Source organism: Neofelis nebulosa, chromosome 12, assembly GCF_028018385.1.
Source record: "Neofelis nebulosa isolate mNeoNeb1 chromosome 12, mNeoNeb1.pri, whole genome shotgun sequence".
NCBI classification, from domain to species: Eukaryota; Metazoa; Chordata; class Mammalia; order Carnivora; family Felidae; genus Neofelis; species Neofelis nebulosa.
The window spans coordinates 112,964-131,091 of NC_080793.1; the positions used below are offsets into that span (position 1 = coordinate 112,964).

Below are 18,128 nucleotides of genomic sequence, written 5' to 3' on the forward strand. Positions count from 1 at the left end.
ACAAAACAGAGGCAACTAAACCCTGAGCACCCCAGCAGCTGTCTGAGAAATGACTGCTGTGTCTTGCCTGGCTCCCCGCAGGCCCCCTGCACCCCTGCCTGGGCCCCCCAGGGGCCTGTGATCTCCTCTGGCTTCTTCTTCCCCAGAGGCCAGTGCTTCCTGCTTGGCTTAGGGGCAGGTCCTCTGCAAAGGCCTTCCTAGAAAACAGGTCGTCACTCTTGGGACTGCTGAACAAGAACGGGGCTGCTATGATACACACTCACGCACAAGCAGACACACGCGTTCCCTCACACCTGCACACCCACACTCCCAGCAAACACATCCACATGCCGGCACATACACTCAGCAGCACAGATGCATGTGTCACCACAGATGTACCTGTGGCTGTTCCTGGTGCCCACCAGGTGGGTCCACATGGGAAAAGGGAGGTGTTTGGTAGGGTGGGGTAGGGTGGCACTGAAGACAAGCCAGCAGCTCCAGACAGATTCAGCCTGGCTCAGAGAGCGAGCTCCCCACAAAGACAGAGCTTCTCTGTGCTCTCTCATGGCCACGCTGACAGCAGGCCAGACCTTCCTTCCCCCTTCCCATCCCTCTCTTCCCCCGGCAGTGACCTCCCTCAGCATACTGCAGCCTTTGGCCCTAGGCTGTCCCAACTCTGAAGGCCCTAAGACCTCCAGATGTGGTTCTGCAATGTTCCTTCAAGCTCAGCTGAACCTCGGGATGACCAGCCTCCCCAAGGAAGCTTCAACCCCACCTTCACCTTTTCTCATCAGCAAGGCTTCCCCTTGACCTCTGTCCCAACACAGAAACCTCAAAGACAATTTAGGAAACTGCATTAAGTCTCTTGGGCTGCTGAAATACCACCTAGAATCTTTCGGTTCACAAAATACATTCCTAAAAAGCTGTGCAGAAAACAGACGTATGGAGGGGCGACTGGGTGGCTCAGTTGGTTAAACATCTGACTCAGTTTCAGCTCAGGTCGTGATCTCACGGTTCATGAGTTCACGGAGCCTGGTTGGGATTCTCTCTCCCTCCCTGCGCACTCTCTCTCTCTCTCTCTCTCTCTCTCTAAATGAACAAACTTTAAGAAAATTATAAAATAGACACATCGATACCTTACCCCTGACTCACAGTCTTTGCCCCAGCTAGGAGCTCTGGAGCCACCCAAGACTGTCAAGGGGTTAATCAGAGCCGATCCCACCCATGATGGGAGGACCATGCATCATCACACCTTGCTCCAACTCAAACTGGGAGAAGCCATGGAGGCTCTTCCTGATGAACCCTCTGCTCACAGATTCCTGCAGGAGGGGAGCCGTTCCCTCTCATCACAGCTCCTGGGGGAGGCTGTGTCCCAAAAAGCTCCAGCCAACACAAGGTGCTCCAAGGAAGCCCCCGGAAGGAGTGCCCTGCTGGGGGCCCAGCCAAGAGACTCTGCAGCAGCCCCCACCACCCTGCAGTCCACCCCCAAGAGCCTTACGCAGCAGCAATAGAGATGTTTGCGGCAGACATGGGGCTCACTTCAGCCACTTCTTTGGCCTTTTGCAGAGCAAGCTTCTGATTGGCTGCTTCTTCCATCTCCTCTTCATCCTGTTTGAACAGACAGAGGTGTGCAGCTGGCCTTGGAGCTCTTCCTTCCATGGTCTAGGAGTCCTTGCTGCCCTCTGGACCAGTGGGCCAGGCAGCAGCCCCTGCGTGAGCACAATCCATCCAGGCTCCAGCAGCGAGCACCAGTCCCACGCAAGCCCTCTGGCGGCCTGTACCTGCTGCTCCGGGCCGTGTTCCACAGGATTCCTGCCTCAGCACCCTCTTGCCATGGGCCAGTCCCAGGGTGCTCACAGCTGGTGATCCCAGCCCTGAGCCTGCACCCCGACGCCATACACAAGCTCAAGCCACAAGGACCTAGCAGCTGCCTGCACACGTGTCCCACGGTATCTCGGACTTGGCTCTGCCAAAACGCAAGCCCAGCCCTCCTTTCCTCCCACCTGCTGCCCCCGCACCTCAGGGGCACCTGTCTGGCCTGAACAAAGCCAGCCTCTGCCCCACAACTGTGGGCAAGGTCAAGGGGCAGGACTCTGCACCCTGAGCCTAGGTCCTGGCTCAGCATCACCCACAGGAACTGTCACCGGGCGAGGGTCAGGCATAGCTACCTCACAGCCTTTGAGCTTTCCTACCAGGACCCGTCAGATCACATCTGTCTACCTGTTCCTAGCAGTGGCTGTGAGAAGTCCCTTCTTGTGTCCCCCAACACATGGCAGCCACTTACAATGCCTGATGGTATCCCCCCCCCACCAAGTTTGTGGGAAGGACCCCCATGGCTCTCTGACACAGATGTAGATATCCTGCCCTGCCTCTGCCCCCTCCGTGGGAAGGGGAGTGGACTTCTGGGCAGACCCTCTGGCCCCGACCCCACGTCACTGGGCAAAACCAACATGCTCTGCTTCTAGGATCTAGATGAAAAGCTCTGGGCTGAGCCCATGAGCCCGTGGAGGGACACCGAGGGCTCCACGTCCTCCACTTACACTGCTGAGACCACTGTTATTTCCCCCAAACCCAACCCCAGGCCCACCTGGCTTCCATGGAAGCTGATGTTCCCACTGTGGCCCAAAACATCCCTAAATATTATCCTAGAGGCCCCAAAATGGCAAAAATTAAAACCCCTGTTAGCTGCCTGCAGATTTCCCACCACAGCGAAGAGGTCTTCAAGCTTCAGGCCCCAGAGAGGAGGCGAAGCTCCATCTACCACAGAACACCCCTATCGAGGTCCTTCTTCAAGCTGCGGGCTCCATCCTGGTTTACAGCCCTCTGGGCAGAGAGGACAGGTGTCCTACAAACAGACTTCATAGAGTTTATTTCCACTTTGAAAAGAATGTAATACTGTAATACATTTGTGGGAATGTAAAGGAAGGAGAGCCAGTCCAGGCAATGCCCCCACAGCCTAACACAGGCCTCCACCTGCTCCACCTCCCAGGGAAAGACGATTCCTGAATAAGGGCAGTTGGTCCAACATCGCACAGGGTGTCTCTGCATGGAGACAGGGCCCCGAGGACATCGCTTCCTTGGTGTGTTCTCACCCACAGCACGACCCGAAGAGACGGCGAGAACTTCAAGCTCAAGCTCACCCCTGCACCAACACAGCTGGTGCCCAGACCACCAACGCTGCTGGGCACCCCCATTTCATGTGGTCCCAGAAATCCTGACACCAAGATATGTTCTGTGGATGCAGGGGATCCCCCTGACCCCACCACCCGGAAGCCCAGCCTGGGGCCAGGAACAGTCATTCTCCAGCCACTCCTAGATGGCAAAGCCCAGTGTTGGCCCTGGCGGACAACAGGAATGAGCAGGCCAGTGGGACTTCCAGGTCCTCAGGAGGCAGCAGCCAGAGCAGGGTAGGCGTCTATACCCCCAGGCACCACCACGGCCCAGGCCTGGGCCCGGAGAAGAGGAAGTCTGAGCAGAAACTAAGGCAGACACACTGAATAGGCCTGCCTCCCCCTGGAGCACTCCTCCCAGAGAACAGAAGAGGGTAGCAGGGCACCTGACACCTGTCGGAAGCACCGTGGCATATCTGCACACACCCATACTGACTGCAGAAACGTCCTGAACTTGCCCTCCTCAGGGAAAGCCCAAGTCAAGCTCACCCCAGAACAGAGATGATGTTGACAGTCGGGATGTGCTAGATAGTGAGGGCAGGACTGTGTCAGACACACAGAGGAATGTGCACAGGCGTGAGCTCCAGCATACACGCGTGTACATGGACAGGTGCACAAGCAGGCCACATGCTCAGCCAAGATGGCAAGCACGTGGGGTTTCTGCAGCAAGGGAGCACTCCCTTCAGGTGGCCCAGCGAGGCAGCAGGACCTTCCTCCTGGGAGCCAGGGCTGCACTGTCCATGGCTGTGAGGGTGAAGGTGACCAGGCAGGGGGCTGTGTCATCGGGAAGGCAACCACAGGGGAAGCCATGTATAATCACACCCCCCACCAGGCTCAGGGACAAGAGGAGAGTATTAGATGCCACCCGCTAGGCACAGCCAGGAGAAGAGGCTGTCCCGCTGCGCCACAAACAAGCTGACAAGGGGGCAGCAGCTGCTCCTCCAGGCTCCAGCCAGGCCTGGCATCTGAGGACAGAGCTGCCCGGTAACTGCCTGAGCTCAACCATGCACACTCCAGACTGGCCACAGGGGCCCCTCACCTCCCAAGGACGAGCGCAGGGGCCTGGTGCAGCCTGCCCCTCACTTCTTAGAACTCTCTGGGCTGCATCTTCCATTCTTCATAACTCCCCCTGCCTTTCTGGCCATTTTTTCCAGGTCTCAGATTCTCCAGAAGCTGCCCTTGTGCTCATCTGCCTTCCTGGCACATCATCTCTCACGCTTCCTCAGCACCAACCCCCGCCCCCACACACGCACACACACACATCTGAGTGGCAGCCTAACTTCTGCCCGTCTAGGACCTTGAGGAGATGCCCGTGGAGGGTGGTTACATGGGTCCTTAACCCTGGACTGGCCCTCGTCATGGCTCTCTGGACTCATCCAGAGTCACACACACTGCCCCGCCTGCCCCTCCCTGCCCGTCCTGGGCTGCAGGTGGTGCCCCTACCCACGCACCTTGGTCAGCTCCTGAGCGTTGGCGAGGTTGTCCACAGCGATGGCCAGGAAGACATTCAGCAGAGTGTCTGGTTGGCTCCAGCTAAGGAAAGGAACCCTTCTGCCCCGCCCACCCACCCACCCAAGTCTCCCACAGTCATGCTGCAACTTGCCCCATGGAGAACAGGGTTCCTCATCTCCCCAGATCCTCCGTGACTATATACCTCTCAAGTCCCCTTGTTCCTCTGTCCCCTGTTGCCCTCAGACACAGACTAGCCATGCTGCCTGGTCTGCCCATCCTTCTTTCCCTCAATCTCGTATCAACTCCCCATAATGGCCACACAAACTCCTTCCCCAACCCCATTCTTCAGGCCTGACTCTCCAGCCCCAAAGCTCAGAGGCTGTGTTGGATTAATTTGGACTGCCTACTTCTATCCCCACCTCCCCCAAATTTCTGGCCAATGTGAGAGGCCTCCCAACCAACACCTCCTGCTTTCACATGGGCTCCATCACCTTTGGGTCCTGTGAGCAGAGACCACCTAAGACAGACCATAAACATGCATATCTGGCCGTGACCAGTGCTTTCGGTTCCTAGGCTAGGCTTAGGACACCTGCTCAGTGTTGTTTTCTCCCTTCCTTTTTCAAAGTGAGGGGTCCTGGGGCCCTCTGTTTCAAGGTGCCCTCCTGCTAGAGTGGCAAAAACAACGCCCAAGTCATGCTGATGGCAGACAACACTAGCACCCCCCCACCCCTCACCTCACTGAGCCCTTCCAGGAGCACCATGACAAGGCACTACTACAATCCCCTTTTAGAAATGAGCAAGCAAAGGCCACAGAGGGTAAGTACCCCACCCAGGATCCCACAGTCAGGAGGGGTCCAAATGGCCCAGACGGGGGCCTGTGGTCGGCAGCTACCTCTCTGCACCCCCCTCCTCCAGTCTGTCCAGATCAGGCCACTAACGTGAGTCACTTCAATTTTCCTGGGGCTGGAGCTGCCTCTTCCCACAAGCTCCTCCCTGTGCACCTCAGAGCAGCGCCTCCCCAGAACCATCCCCTGCCTGCACTCTGTGCTGTGCCTCAGGCCCTCCCTGGGCCTTCCCCCGCTGCCGTGCCCAGTTGATGTCATTCCTCGGCACTGCTGACGTTTGGAGCCTGGCAACCCTTTGCGGTGGGCTGTTGAACAGCATCCCTGGCCTGTGTGCACCAGATGCAGCAGCCCCTCAGCCCAGTCATGACAACCAAACCATCTCAGACACTGCCAGTGTCCTCTGGGGGCGAAGTCACCCCAGCCAGAGCCCTGTGTCCCCTACACCTGAGCTCTTTCACCACAGGCCTGGGGATTCACCCCTCAGCCCAGGCTGCGGCTATTCCCACCCGTGCGAGGCCTGAGGAGCAGCCGGCTTTGTATGAGGCCGACAGCGATGACTGATGCTAGTCAGGCCCCAGTCTGGCAGGGAGGCCCCCCATATGCCAGGGCACTGCCTCGTTGGCAAGGCTGCTCAGGGCTCCAGCAGAGACCAGAGGACAGGACACCGAGGCCAGGGGCCGCTTCCCCACACTAACCATAGCCATGGACACTCTCAGAGGACTTCCCACACCTGAAGAGCGGGACTAAGGTCATGCCCTGGCACCTGAGGCCCAGCAAGAGGGGCACACAGGGGCAGCAGGAAAGATTCCCAGTGGCTAGCACGAGGCCTGACCGCACAGGGTCAGAATTAGCTGTGAAGGGCTTCAGGCCGCTGCTCAGTCTTGGGGGGTGTGGGCACCTCTTTCTGGACAGAAGTTATTCCCCACCCCCACCCTCACCCCCCACCATTTGAAGCCAACACTTCAGGCTCCTTCCCTCTCTGATAACCATGGCTGCCATTTACAGCTCTCCTCTCAGCCAGCCCCCAGGCCCCCCCCTGTCTGCTAAACACTGAAACGAGCACGGGCCCTCCTGAGCACCCTGGATCCTCCTTCCCAGGCCTTGTGCTCAGGCTCCCGGGGGGGGGGATGCCGGGGGGGGGGCGGGGCAGGGCTCCCCACCCTGGGGTCCAGGACCTGAGCCGTGAACGACACAGGGCTGACAGGTGGTACAATCCTGCTGGGTGTGCAGCAGAAGAGACAGTCCGATGGAGGCAGAGAGAAATAAGGTCTGGAATGTCATAGGTCACAGGCTGGCATGACGGCCAGCACGCCAGGGGCAAGGAGGGACAAACGGGGTCAAGTGCCCAGGTGTGCGTGTGAGGAGACAAGGCAGAGCCAGCAGGTCAGTCTGGGAGGAGACAACACACAGGTGTTTGTTGCCAGCTCAGATCTTTTTCCAGGCTCTGCAGGATATTTAATACAGCAGATCTCTAAGTGGGGTCCCCAGGCCGCAGTACCAACACCAGCACCCCCAGGGGAGTGTGTTAAAATGCACATTTGTGGGCTGGAACCTGAGCTTTAACTGCCCTTGGGGTTTCTGATATACAGAAGACTTGGAGAACCTGAGTGCCCCTGCTCAGCCTGAATTTATTGCCCCAGCAGTGGGGCCACATTTGCACCTCGCCTCTCCTGGCCCTGCCCCCTGCCTGCATCATGAGCCCAGCAGCCTCCTTCTCCCAGGTGACCTGCCTGAGGCAGAGCTGTCACATGCGCTGGGCTCTCCTTGACCCCACAGACCCACCCACCACCCCCCCCCACACACACACACACACAAGGTCCTAAAACACATGCTTGATTGGCACCCGCTACAGGAAAACTTGCCTTACATTTCTCTGCAGGTACCAGATTTTCAGCAGGGGAAAGTTTTTTAAAAGCCCAGTACCAAAACTTAATTACAGAATTAAAGCGGGGAGAAAAAAAAAACTACTGCCCTGTGTTCAAAGCCCACGTCTTCCCACAGCAACCCTCCCGAGCCTGCCACTGACCATACCAACGCCCTCTGGACACCATACGCACAGTTCATGCTTCCATCAACCTTGGCCCACAGCCTCCAGGTCCCCCAAGCTCAGACTGCCTCAAGAGTATTCACTGTCTAGACTTAAGCCAGCTCCCCAGAAGGAGAAGCTCCATCATTCACACTCAACGAGAAGGCGCCTCTCCTTTTCATGGCCAACACACCCCGCACCCCCCCCCCCAGGTTTCCTGGGCCCAGACCAAGCACTAATGCACTGCAAGAAGGATACAATTTCCAAACAGCGTCAGGACAATGAAATAAAAAGAGGAGAACATGCCTTTGCTGACTCCACCTTGCGATTCGATCCCATGATACATCACTGCATTCCAGTCCTCTCCTGTTAGGATCTGTGGAGGAATAGTACCACAAGGCATGCCTACACGGCCACCTCCACCCATGTGCACGTGTGTGCGCACACTCAGAGTCAAGACATGGCTGTGTACACACGCACAGGTTTCTGGATGATGGTGTTTCTGTAGGTCAAGGTGGCCCACGGTCCTCCAGAAAAACTTCCAGAAAGACATGGCTGCTGAGCTAGGTCAGGCCTCAAAAGATGAATATGCTCTAGCATTTCCAAAAACAGAAAGGGGGTGCCAAGCAGAAGGAAAAGGCGAGCGAAGGCAAGGAAGAGAACTACAGCATAAGCTGGAGAACTGAGGCAGGGCCGAAGAGGCAGAACTCCCCACTCCCAGAGCCATGGAGGCCATGATTTTATAGATGATGTGACAGTGCGCCCAGCGGTGAGGGTAGCTAAATGCAATTGTTGCCCCATCAAGAAACATGTGTCTCTTAGCTACTATATTTTTGGAAAAGTACAAAAGCATCAAGTAACAGACATTCATGTGTCCACCAATAAAAATGGACACTGCTGGGGGCACCTGGGGGTCTCAGTCGGTTGAGTGTCTGACTCCAGCTCAGGTCATGATCTCACAGGTTGTGAGTGGGAGCCCCGCGTCGGGTTCTGTGCCGACAGCTCGGAGCCTGGAGCCTGCTTTGGATTCTGTGTCTCCCCCTCTCTCTGCCCCTCCCCTGCTCACACTCTGTCCCTCTCTCTGTCAAAAATAAACATTAATTAAAAAAAAAAAATAGACACTGCTCAATCTGTCCCACTGGCATCGCTGCCCACAATCACTCCTGACAGACGACCCCACTCACAAACTGGTGAGGAACTGTGTCAGTAGAGTTCTACCCACGTGACATGCATGTATCTATAAATAAAATGTGCCATGTGTGTTTTAAACACACACAGGAAGGTATCATACTACACACATCATTCTTCAACTTGCTGTCCCCATCCAATATCATATCTTTGAAGTTTATCCATGTGATACACACATGTCCACTTATTCATGTCCCCTACTGTGACCCTTCAGGCATCCACCCACATGCCTCCTGACCACACCTTAGCTGTTTCCAGTGTTTTGCTACAGAGTTTCACTGTAAACGCTGCAAACTAGGACCACCAGGCAGCCGGTCATGCCAGCCTCTGACTTAACGAGGTTTCCAGATCGCTTACTCTAAATTACATCTGTAGTGGACACAGTTCCCATCTGAGGGGTGAGAGGGCGGGCTGATCAGGCGTCATCTTCTGGGGCCTCCTCAGCGGTCTCAAGTTTCGGACACCCCGTCTTCCCCACACGGACTGTGACACTTGCATGCGTGTCCTTGCACATACTAGCCCTCTGTCTGCAGGAGCTACTGGAAATGTTCTCAGTTCCTTTCTGTCTTATGACAGAGGGCAATGCAGCCAAATGTGGCACCGTTTCCTTCGTGCTTTCTGCTTTCTGAACCTCATTTAAGAAATTCCTCTCCATCCGAAGGCCATAAAGAGAGTCTCCTACATTTTCTTCAAGTCATTTTAAAGTTTGATTTTTCACTTAGGGTTCTAATCCAACTGGAGTTTGTGGTAACTGCTCTGTGGATGCATGGGGATGAAGATCTACATTTTTCCCCAGTGGAAAGCCACTTTTCACAGACCCGCTTTTTAAAATATCCTGTCCCCTTTGAGGTATATCGCCATCCTTCTCCTAAGACCAGCTTCCTACCTGGGCATGTTTCCGGGTTCTCTGGTCTGGTCTTCTGGTATTTTGCCTGCGTACCTCATGATGCTCCCCACTGTCGCTTCGTAAAAACTCTTGACACTGGGGCGCCTGGGTGGCGCAGTCGGTTAAGCGTCCGACTTCAGCCAGGTCACGATCTCGCGGTCCGTGAGTTCGAGCCCCGCGTCAGGCTCTGGGCTGATGGCTCGGAGCCTGGAGCCTGTTTCCGATTCTGTGTCTCCCTCTCTCTCTGCCCCTCCCCCGTTCATGCTCTGTCTCTCTCTGTCCCCAAAATAAATTAAAAACGTAAAAAAAAAAAAAAAACAAAACAAAACTCTTGACATGTGGTGAGGCAAATCCCCCCTTCCTGAATTGTCTTGGCCATTCTTGGACATCGACTCTTCCACATTATCAGTATGCTGAATTCCAACAACAGTCCTGTTGGAATTTGCATCAGGACTACATTGAATTCATAGCTTGAACTAGGAGAACAAATACCTTTACCATGTTAAGGCCTCCTCATTATAAATATACTTCCTGAATACCAGATCTGTAGGTCCTTTAATAACAAGTTATAATTTCACCCATAAAAGTCTTGCATTCTGTTTGTAGATTTCTGGGTGCCTTACAGCTTTTGTTGCCTCTGTGAATGAAATCCTTCATTTTAATTAAATTTTCTAGTTGAATGATCAGATCATATAGGAAAGCTCTATTTTTGTATATTGGTCTTGTGCTAAGCAACACAAATGAATTGTATGCACTTGGCAGGACTCACCTTATGACCTGCCAGGCTCAGGGCAGGAAAAGAGCTCTACAGACCCCTTTTCTTTAATGGTTATAAAATCATCCAGGTTTTTAATTTCTTCTTAAGCCAATTTAAATCTTTGATATTTTCCTATAAAACTGCACGTTTCATCTTAGTTTTCAAATGTCTTGCCTAATATGCTTTGGAATTAAAAAAAAAAAAAATGTCTCCCTTTCCTGTAGTTACACCTCCTTTATGGGCTATACTTTTTATTTGTGCTTCTTTTCCTTGATCAGTCTTGCTACAGTGTCATCTACTTTATTAGTCTTCTTGAGAACAAGCTTTTTATGATTTTGTTTTCTTGATGTTTTAGTTTTGTGTCACTAACGTCTGCTTATTAACCATTTTTTCCTGCTTTCAATCTTTTTTTGGTTTTACTCTGTTCTCTTTTCTAGGATTTTTTTTGTAGCTTGCAGAAAGACAATTTATTAACAGAAAACAATAAGTTGAGGAATCCTGTTCACAAACGGCAATCACAGTGACCTGCTATAGGAGGGGATGGGGGTGACATCCTCAATCCGCCCAATCTTCATTCCTGAGGGGCAAGGGCTCTGAGGGCTGACTGAGCCCCATGTCCAAGGGTCTTGGTTTGATTTCCTCCTGCAGCCCAGAGTTTGATGTGGACAGCAGTGACGCCCAGCTCCTTACACCTCTGGGCTACATCCTGGGCAGCCAACACGGCAGCGGCAGCGGAGGGAGAGGACTCATCTCGGTCTGCCTTCACCCTCACCCCGCCAGTCACACGGCAGATGGCTTCCTTGCCAGAAAGACCGGTGACGCGGACAAAAGTGTCATCGAGGGAAGCAAAGATGTGGCACACACCAAACACATTTTCTCCTTCAGCTACCTAAGGTCCAAGGCTGATGACCTGATCTTCCTTCTTTTCTTTCCCCTTGTAAGGTGCCATTTCTGTGCATCTCCTCTAGACTCCATCACTGGAGACTCTTTTCTGGGTTTTTAAGATGAGTATTTAACTAGTTTATTTTCATTCTTTCTTTTATTTGTTATAAAAAAGGTTTTTTTAATGCTTATTTTTGAGAGAGAGAGACAGGGCGAGTGTGAGCGGGGGAGGAACAGACAAAGGGGGAGGCACAGATTCCGAAGCAGGGTCCAGGCTCCGACCTGTCAGCACAGAGCCCGATGCAGGGCTCGAACCCACGAACCATGAGATCATGGCCTGAGCCAAAGTCAGATGCTTAACCAACTGACCCACCCAGGCGCCCCTCTTTTATTTTGATGATTGCATTTCACATTATACATTTTCCTCTAAGTATTGCTTCAGCTTCATCCCGTAAGCTTAGATATTATTGTTCATCTAAGTATTTCATAACGTCCATTGTTGATGTTTTCTTTAACTTGGTCCGTCAGCTTTCAAATGTGGGGAAGATTTCAAATAACTTTCTACTAATGATTTCTATTTATTTAAATTATATCTAGAATGTGCCCCATCGGATAACAATTCTTCAGTATGTGTAGGAATTTCCTGGGTGACCTAACACGTGGTCAATTTCTGTAAATGCTCTACAATGACTGTTTGGTTTGTTATCTAGCAGCTGGGTGCGGGGTTCTATAGATGTCAACCGACGTGTTTTTCACGAGCTCTTCTGCATCGTTTCTAATCTTCTGTCAGTCTCATCCTATGGTGTGAAAGAAATGTATTATAACCCTCTTATAAGATGTGGACTTCCACGTACTTCTGTCAGTTTCTGCTCAGTGTATTTTTAGGCCGTGTTGGTAGGTCATGCAGATTCAGGATTGCTGTCTTCTTTTCGTCGTTATGTAACATACTTCTTTATTTTTACTAAGGCTTTTTTTCCCTTAACTTCTATTCTGGCTGATGTTAAGATTACACCAGCTTTCTTTTGGTTAATGTCTACTTAGTTCATCTTTTTGTGTCCTTTTATTTTTTACTTATGTACTATTTCAAACGTTCAGAAAGGTATGATGAATAAATTTTAACAACCCTCCGTGTACCCACTCCCCGGCTTGAGAACTGAAGCATTCAAAGGGCGGTGGCACTCCTTGAGTGGAACCCCCTCCCCCCTCCCATTCCCCCAGCCCAGCCCCCAGCGACACGGCACACCCTGAATCTGGTATTTATCATTCCCACACAAGCTTTTATACTTTCATGCATATATGCCATAAGCAATATTGTTTTGCATGTTTTCATCCTTATTTAAATAGTATCATATGTTGTGTATTATTCTGAATCTTATTCTTTTCTGCTTAATATTATACTTGCGAGATTCATCCACGTTAATACATTTAATTCTAGGTCATGCATTTTCCTGCCGTACAGATAACACAACACACTTTTCTCATCGATTCTCCTGTTGATGAACTTTGTGGCGACTCCCAGTTGTTTGCTATTATAAATAATGTTGCTACAATGTCTCACAAGTGTCTCCTTGTGCAATTGGGCGGGAGACTTTCCAGAGCACAGACCCACAACAGGAACTACTCATACGTAAGTTCTAGTTATTAGATTTTATGAAATCACTTTCCAAAGTGGTTCCATCAGCCCAGCAACAGCATAAAGCCACCCGCATGTCTCCACATCTTCTCTAAACCTGGTATTATTGGGTTTAATTTCTGCGAAACTGACAGACAGGCAGGCTATCTCAAGATGGGTTGAATTTGCATCTCCCTGACTACTAGGAACGCTGGTAATAGTCCTTACAGGCTCATTCATCAGCCCAACATCCTCTCCTGTGAGATGCTTGGTTACACTCTGCTTTTCCCACTACATTATTTGTCTTTTCTTTTTGATTTGTGGAAGTTCTTGATATATTCTGGACACTAACCCTTCGATGGCTATTTGCTAATACTGTGAAAATGTCTTCTCCAAGTTTATGACATTAAGAACATTTTTTTCAATGTTTATTTATTTTTGAAAGACAGAGAGAGAGAGAGAGAGAGAGAGAGAGAGTGTGTGTGTGTGTTTGTGTGTGTGTGTGTGTGTGTGTGTGTGTGTGTGTGTGTGACAGAGAGAGCAGGGGAGGGGCAGAGAGAGAGACTGGGAGACACAGAATCGGAAGCAGGCTCCAGGGTCTGAGCTGTCAGCACAGAGCCCAATGCAGGACTCGAACCTACGAACCGCGAGATCATGACCCGAGCCAAAGGTGGATGCTTAACTAACTGAGCCACACAGATGCCCCAAGTTTATGATTTTTAAAAAACATTTGTACAGTATCTTTTGATGCACAGAAATTTCTATTTTAATAGTCAAATTTGTTAATCTCTTCCTTTATGATCTGTGCTTCTTCGATCTTAGGATTTCCCCTGCCTTGAGTTGGTACCATTACACTCCTCTATGTACTGCTAAAGTTTCAAATTTGCTTTTCACATTTAGGTCTTAATCTATCCAAACTGATTTCAAATCTGGTGCAAAGTAGGAATCCAACTGCGTGTTTTGCTCTATGGATAACCAAATTGTCCCATACTGTCAGCAATTACAACACTCAAGTTTTCTGTGTATATAAATATTCCAGCTGTGAACATTCTTTCTTCCTTGCCAATCCAGAGAAATTGTTTCACATTTTCTTGTTCTACTGCACTACAACCACTGGTACCAGCATAATCTGCTAAGAGTTTTTACTTGAAAGGAACATTGGGTTTTATCATGTGATTCCATTTTCTTAGAAAAAGTGTATTTCAGACACACATAGAATATGATGAATCCACACAGTCTCAACAGTGAACCAATCTCCCAATCTTGCTTCTCTGTTCTCTCACTCTGTGCCATGCTCTTGTTGGGTTCAGGTGTTTTTCTGATCACACAGGGTTTTTTACTCCTTTAATCGGAGTAATGATGATGAATTCCATTAATAGACTTTCTAATGTTGAGTCATCTTGTATTTCTGGATTAACTCAAGTTGATCATAATGATAATTTGTAAGCAAATCTAGATTTGATTAGTCATCGTTTCCCTTCTCTCTCTGGGTTTGTGATCACAACCTATATTTTTATTTTAGTATTATCCTTATCTAGCTGTGTCACCAGCAAGACCCCCACTGGCCGCCCTTCTTCACATGAACGTTAGCCTTAACTTTTCAGAGGCAAATAACGGGAAGAGCTCAGCCAGCCTGGACCAGCTTGAGCTCAGTCACAAACTCCCACCTGAGCAGGCGGTTGCCTTAATCCCTTTACCTCTTTCTAATGTGAAAATCTCCTTCCGAGGTGGAGCACAACCCTCACTAGCATAGCAGATGATGCGTGTACAGGCATGTTTCCTGAGCGTGCATGAGTGACCATATACCCACCTCTATATATGTTGACAAAAGCTCCCCTTCCTGAATATTCATATCAAAGGAACACACTCACCCCACATGGGGGGTCATGGCTTTGGAAGTTATTCCCCATGATCTCCTTACTTACCGCAAATAAAAGTTTCCTTTGTGTGACAACTCCCCCTGCCTGTAGTCTCTGCCTGTAACTCATCATAAAGCAAATTCACATTAATTCGGTCATGGTTTTTTATATCAAGGTTATTCTAGTCTCATAAGATGAGCTCGGAGCCTTCCTTTTTATCTTCTCTGGAGTCATGTGTATAAAACTGGAATAATGTCTTCCTTCAATATTTAGTAGAATTCACTCATAAAATTAGAACATGGTGGCTTGGGGGGGGTAGGCTTTTAATTATTCAACTTCTGAAACAGTTCAGATTTTTAAATTCTTCTTGGTGAGTATAATGTTCTTTTTTTCTTCCAAGTCACTGGCTTTACTAAATATATACATGTCTGCAGTGCCTTCGGCAATCGGGGGGTTAGTGACTCTCCATATTAGCATCTGAACATTCCAGTGCTAGCTCACACTTGAACCTCGACTCTCTGGGTTGGCATTCCAGGCTGACAGGTGCTGTTCCTCAGTATTTCAAAGTTACTCCCCCGACCTTCTGCCATCAGGCTGTCCTTCTTCTGTAGGGAATCTCTTTCTAGAGTTGTTTTTAAGATTTCCTCTTTAACACAACATGTCTAAGCTTGCCATGACTTCCGCTCACCCTGCTCAGCTCTCTGAACACACACGCTCTAGGACTCGGCTGGAACCACACTGCTGTCGGCTCTCTCACCCGACATGGTGCAGCTGGCTCAGTTCCTCCACATCTTCCGGCTCACCCGTCCTTTCTTGGGTCATATCCAGTGTATAGTTTACCTTTTGGGGTTTTTTATTTATTTATTTATTTAAATAGCTATCTGTTGCATTCCTAGGATTTCAGCTTAGTTCTTTTTTGTATTAACCTGTTCTTGGTTCTCAGGTACTTTTTGTTTTAATTTTTTGTTATGTGTTATGAGCTCTTCCTCTAACACTCTATAGGGCTCAAGCACATTGGGCACAAACTCGCCTGCATTTCTTCTGCTATTCCTGTCTTGTTAGCAGTGAGCTCACCTTCCAACCGCAGACGTTGTCAGCCCTCTTCTGTAGGGTCAGCATCACCAGGGTTCAGCCTACAGGTTCACCACGAGGCCATGTGCTCTCCCTCTGCCCTCCAGCCGCATTCAGAAGCAGGAGCTCCCATCTTAGGGTCTCAGGCCCTCGTCCAGCACCATCCATGGAAGACACAGGCCTGGCCTGGCCCGTTGTCTGCCCCTGAGATCTTCTCAGCCTCCTCTGGCCATATTTGCTCTCTCTCAGCTCTGGTCCTCTGTTCCTCAAAGGGCCACACACCAAGTGCCACATGGATGCTTCTGACGCCGAGCCCGCCTGCCTCGCACAGACCATATCCCGGGCGCCCGGGTCTCTTCATCTCTCATCACTGTTCCACTTCCAGCCCACAGTTTGTTTTCTGCGTGGCTGGGTCCTTTTAATTTCTAGATGTATCTATTAGCTTATTGCTGTGTTCAGACGAGAGGGGGTCTAAGGTCTAAACCAGAGCCATCTTTTCCCCTAGCTTTGACCTCCTCTTCCCCTCTATCCCACACCAGCACCATGAGCCTCATTCGGCTCCTTTCTGTTCTGTTGCAATAAACCGAACAAAGCAGAGCCCTGTCAATCACATCACCTCCCTGCTTTGGGAGCCCCTGTGCCACCTCCTGCTAGGCAAAGCCTCTGGGCCTGGAAAGGAAGGCCCACCCAACCTGGCCTCTGCCAGCCCCAGTCCTTCTGCCACAAACCTTGTGCCTTCGCTGCCCCCAGCCTCCACTTCCTGCTACTGTGTCTGGAACACACTCCTGCCAATTCGCCTTGCCTGCCTTTCAAGATCCCACTGGGCAGCCCTAGTGACACACAGGAGGAAGGCACTCCTTCCTATCACTGAGCAGATCACACTGTGCAGGAAAGGTCATGACCACCCGCTGCTAGAGGCCATAATCTGGAGACCAAGGGTAGCCCCAGAGACCAAGGGTCCAAGCTGAGCCCCTGGCCTGAGCACACATGGCCTTTTGGGCTTCCCTAAGCGTCATCATGGGCAAAACAATAACCCACCCCACCCTGCTCAATCACAGGCATGGTGTCCAAGGAGGTTCATATGACAGAGACATTTGGCATCCTCCTACAGGTGAGGACAGCCACAGGGGCATCAGGGCTGCCAAAGCCCTGCAAGGGGACAAAATGCTAAACCCTTCAAAAGGGAACCCTCTGAGAGGGCAGAGATCACCTGAGTTGATGCAAGGTTTGCATCACAGAGGACATGGGCCAAGAGCCTGAGCTTCTCCAGGAGTCATGGTGACCAAGTTGTCCAGACACAAAAAAGAACTGAAGGGTCACCAGACCTGACATACAGGAGGGAGAAGCTTAGGTAGTGCTTTGATGTTTTATTCTCAAAGGGTCAAAGACAGCCCTGACTCCAGGTCCTGGTGCTGAGACATAAGTTGGCGGCTTGAAGTCCAATGGCCACTAGACAGTTGGGTCCCCCAGGGACCTACACATGCTTGTTGGGACAGCATCACAGCACCCAGCTTCCCTCCAGAACTAGTTCCTAGGTCTGGTGGCAGGGACCCAGGGACTGGAGGCCTACACACTGGAGACCTCCCTATGCTCATCTCCTGCTTGTTCTCTTCTGTTTTCTGGAAAGTTCTATCTGAAATGCTGGCTGTTCAGGTTGTGCTGAGGCACCAGCAAGGGTCTGACAGGGAAGGCTGCCTTCCCAGCACCTGGAGAGCTGAGGGAACCAGAAGCCTTACCTGGAAGACGGTAAGGATGGCCGCGGGGAAGGTGTCAAAGTTGGTTGTCGGGGTCTCATCTTGAAAGTTGAACCTGAGGAAAATAAGAAGTCTTGGGAGGAGGCAGCCTCATCAGGATCCGGGGGCACTCTGGCATGCCATGCTGTCCCAGGCTGTGAATGGGCCGTGTGCTCGGAGCCACTGTCTTCCTGGGGGACACCTCCAGGTGGAAGACAGGTGGAGGGGCCTGGGCAACACGTCAGCGCTCAGCTCTGCCTCCCCAGCGGGGGCCCCCAGCCTCATACGCCCCCTAGGACCCACTTACTGTCCCCCAAACAGCTGCATGCCCAGCAGGGCAAAGACCACGATGAACAGGAACAGCAGGAAAAGGAGGCTGATGATAGACTTCATGGAGTTGAGCAGAGACACCACCAGGTTCCGCAGGGAGCTCCAGTACCTGTCAGGGCACATGGGGTCTGTCTGCACCTGGCCATGTCCGCCGAGGCCCGACCCTCACGCTGATGCCACGCTCTGGACTCTCACTGTCACACCTGTGGCTTCCAAGACCTTCTAAACCCCAAGGGCCCCACACCTGGATGGGCAGCGAGAGCTCTTCTCTAGAGTTCCAGATTCCTCCACCAGGGGCTCCAGGGGGAAGGTGGGGAGCTCATGTCCAGTGCTGGACT

At 51.3% G+C, this 18,128-nt stretch overlaps 1 protein-coding gene and 1 pseudogene across 8 annotated transcripts in view; both read right to left on the reverse strand.

Moving 5' to 3' along the window:
• Positions 1-18,128, reverse strand: part of CACNA1B (calcium voltage-gated channel subunit alpha1 B) — a 188,277-nt gene that overhangs the window by 95,465 nt on the left and 74,684 nt on the right. For all 8 annotated transcript variants that reach the window (XM_058693367.1, XM_058693364.1, XM_058693366.1 and 5 more), the window contains exons 14-18: positions 17,768-17,899; positions 17,464-17,536; positions 7,731-7,848; positions 4,601-4,668; positions 1,478-1,587 (exon numbers count right to left, since the gene is read on the reverse strand). In XM_058693367.1, the coding sequence (XP_058549350.1) occupies positions 1,478-1,587; positions 4,601-4,668; positions 7,731-7,848; positions 17,464-17,536; positions 17,768-17,899 (501 nt within the window). The remainder of the gene's footprint in view (positions 1-1,477; positions 1,588-4,600; positions 4,669-7,730; positions 7,849-17,463; positions 17,537-17,767; positions 17,900-18,128) is intronic.
• Positions 10,565-11,935, reverse strand: LOC131490968 (small ribosomal subunit protein uS11-like; annotated as a pseudogene).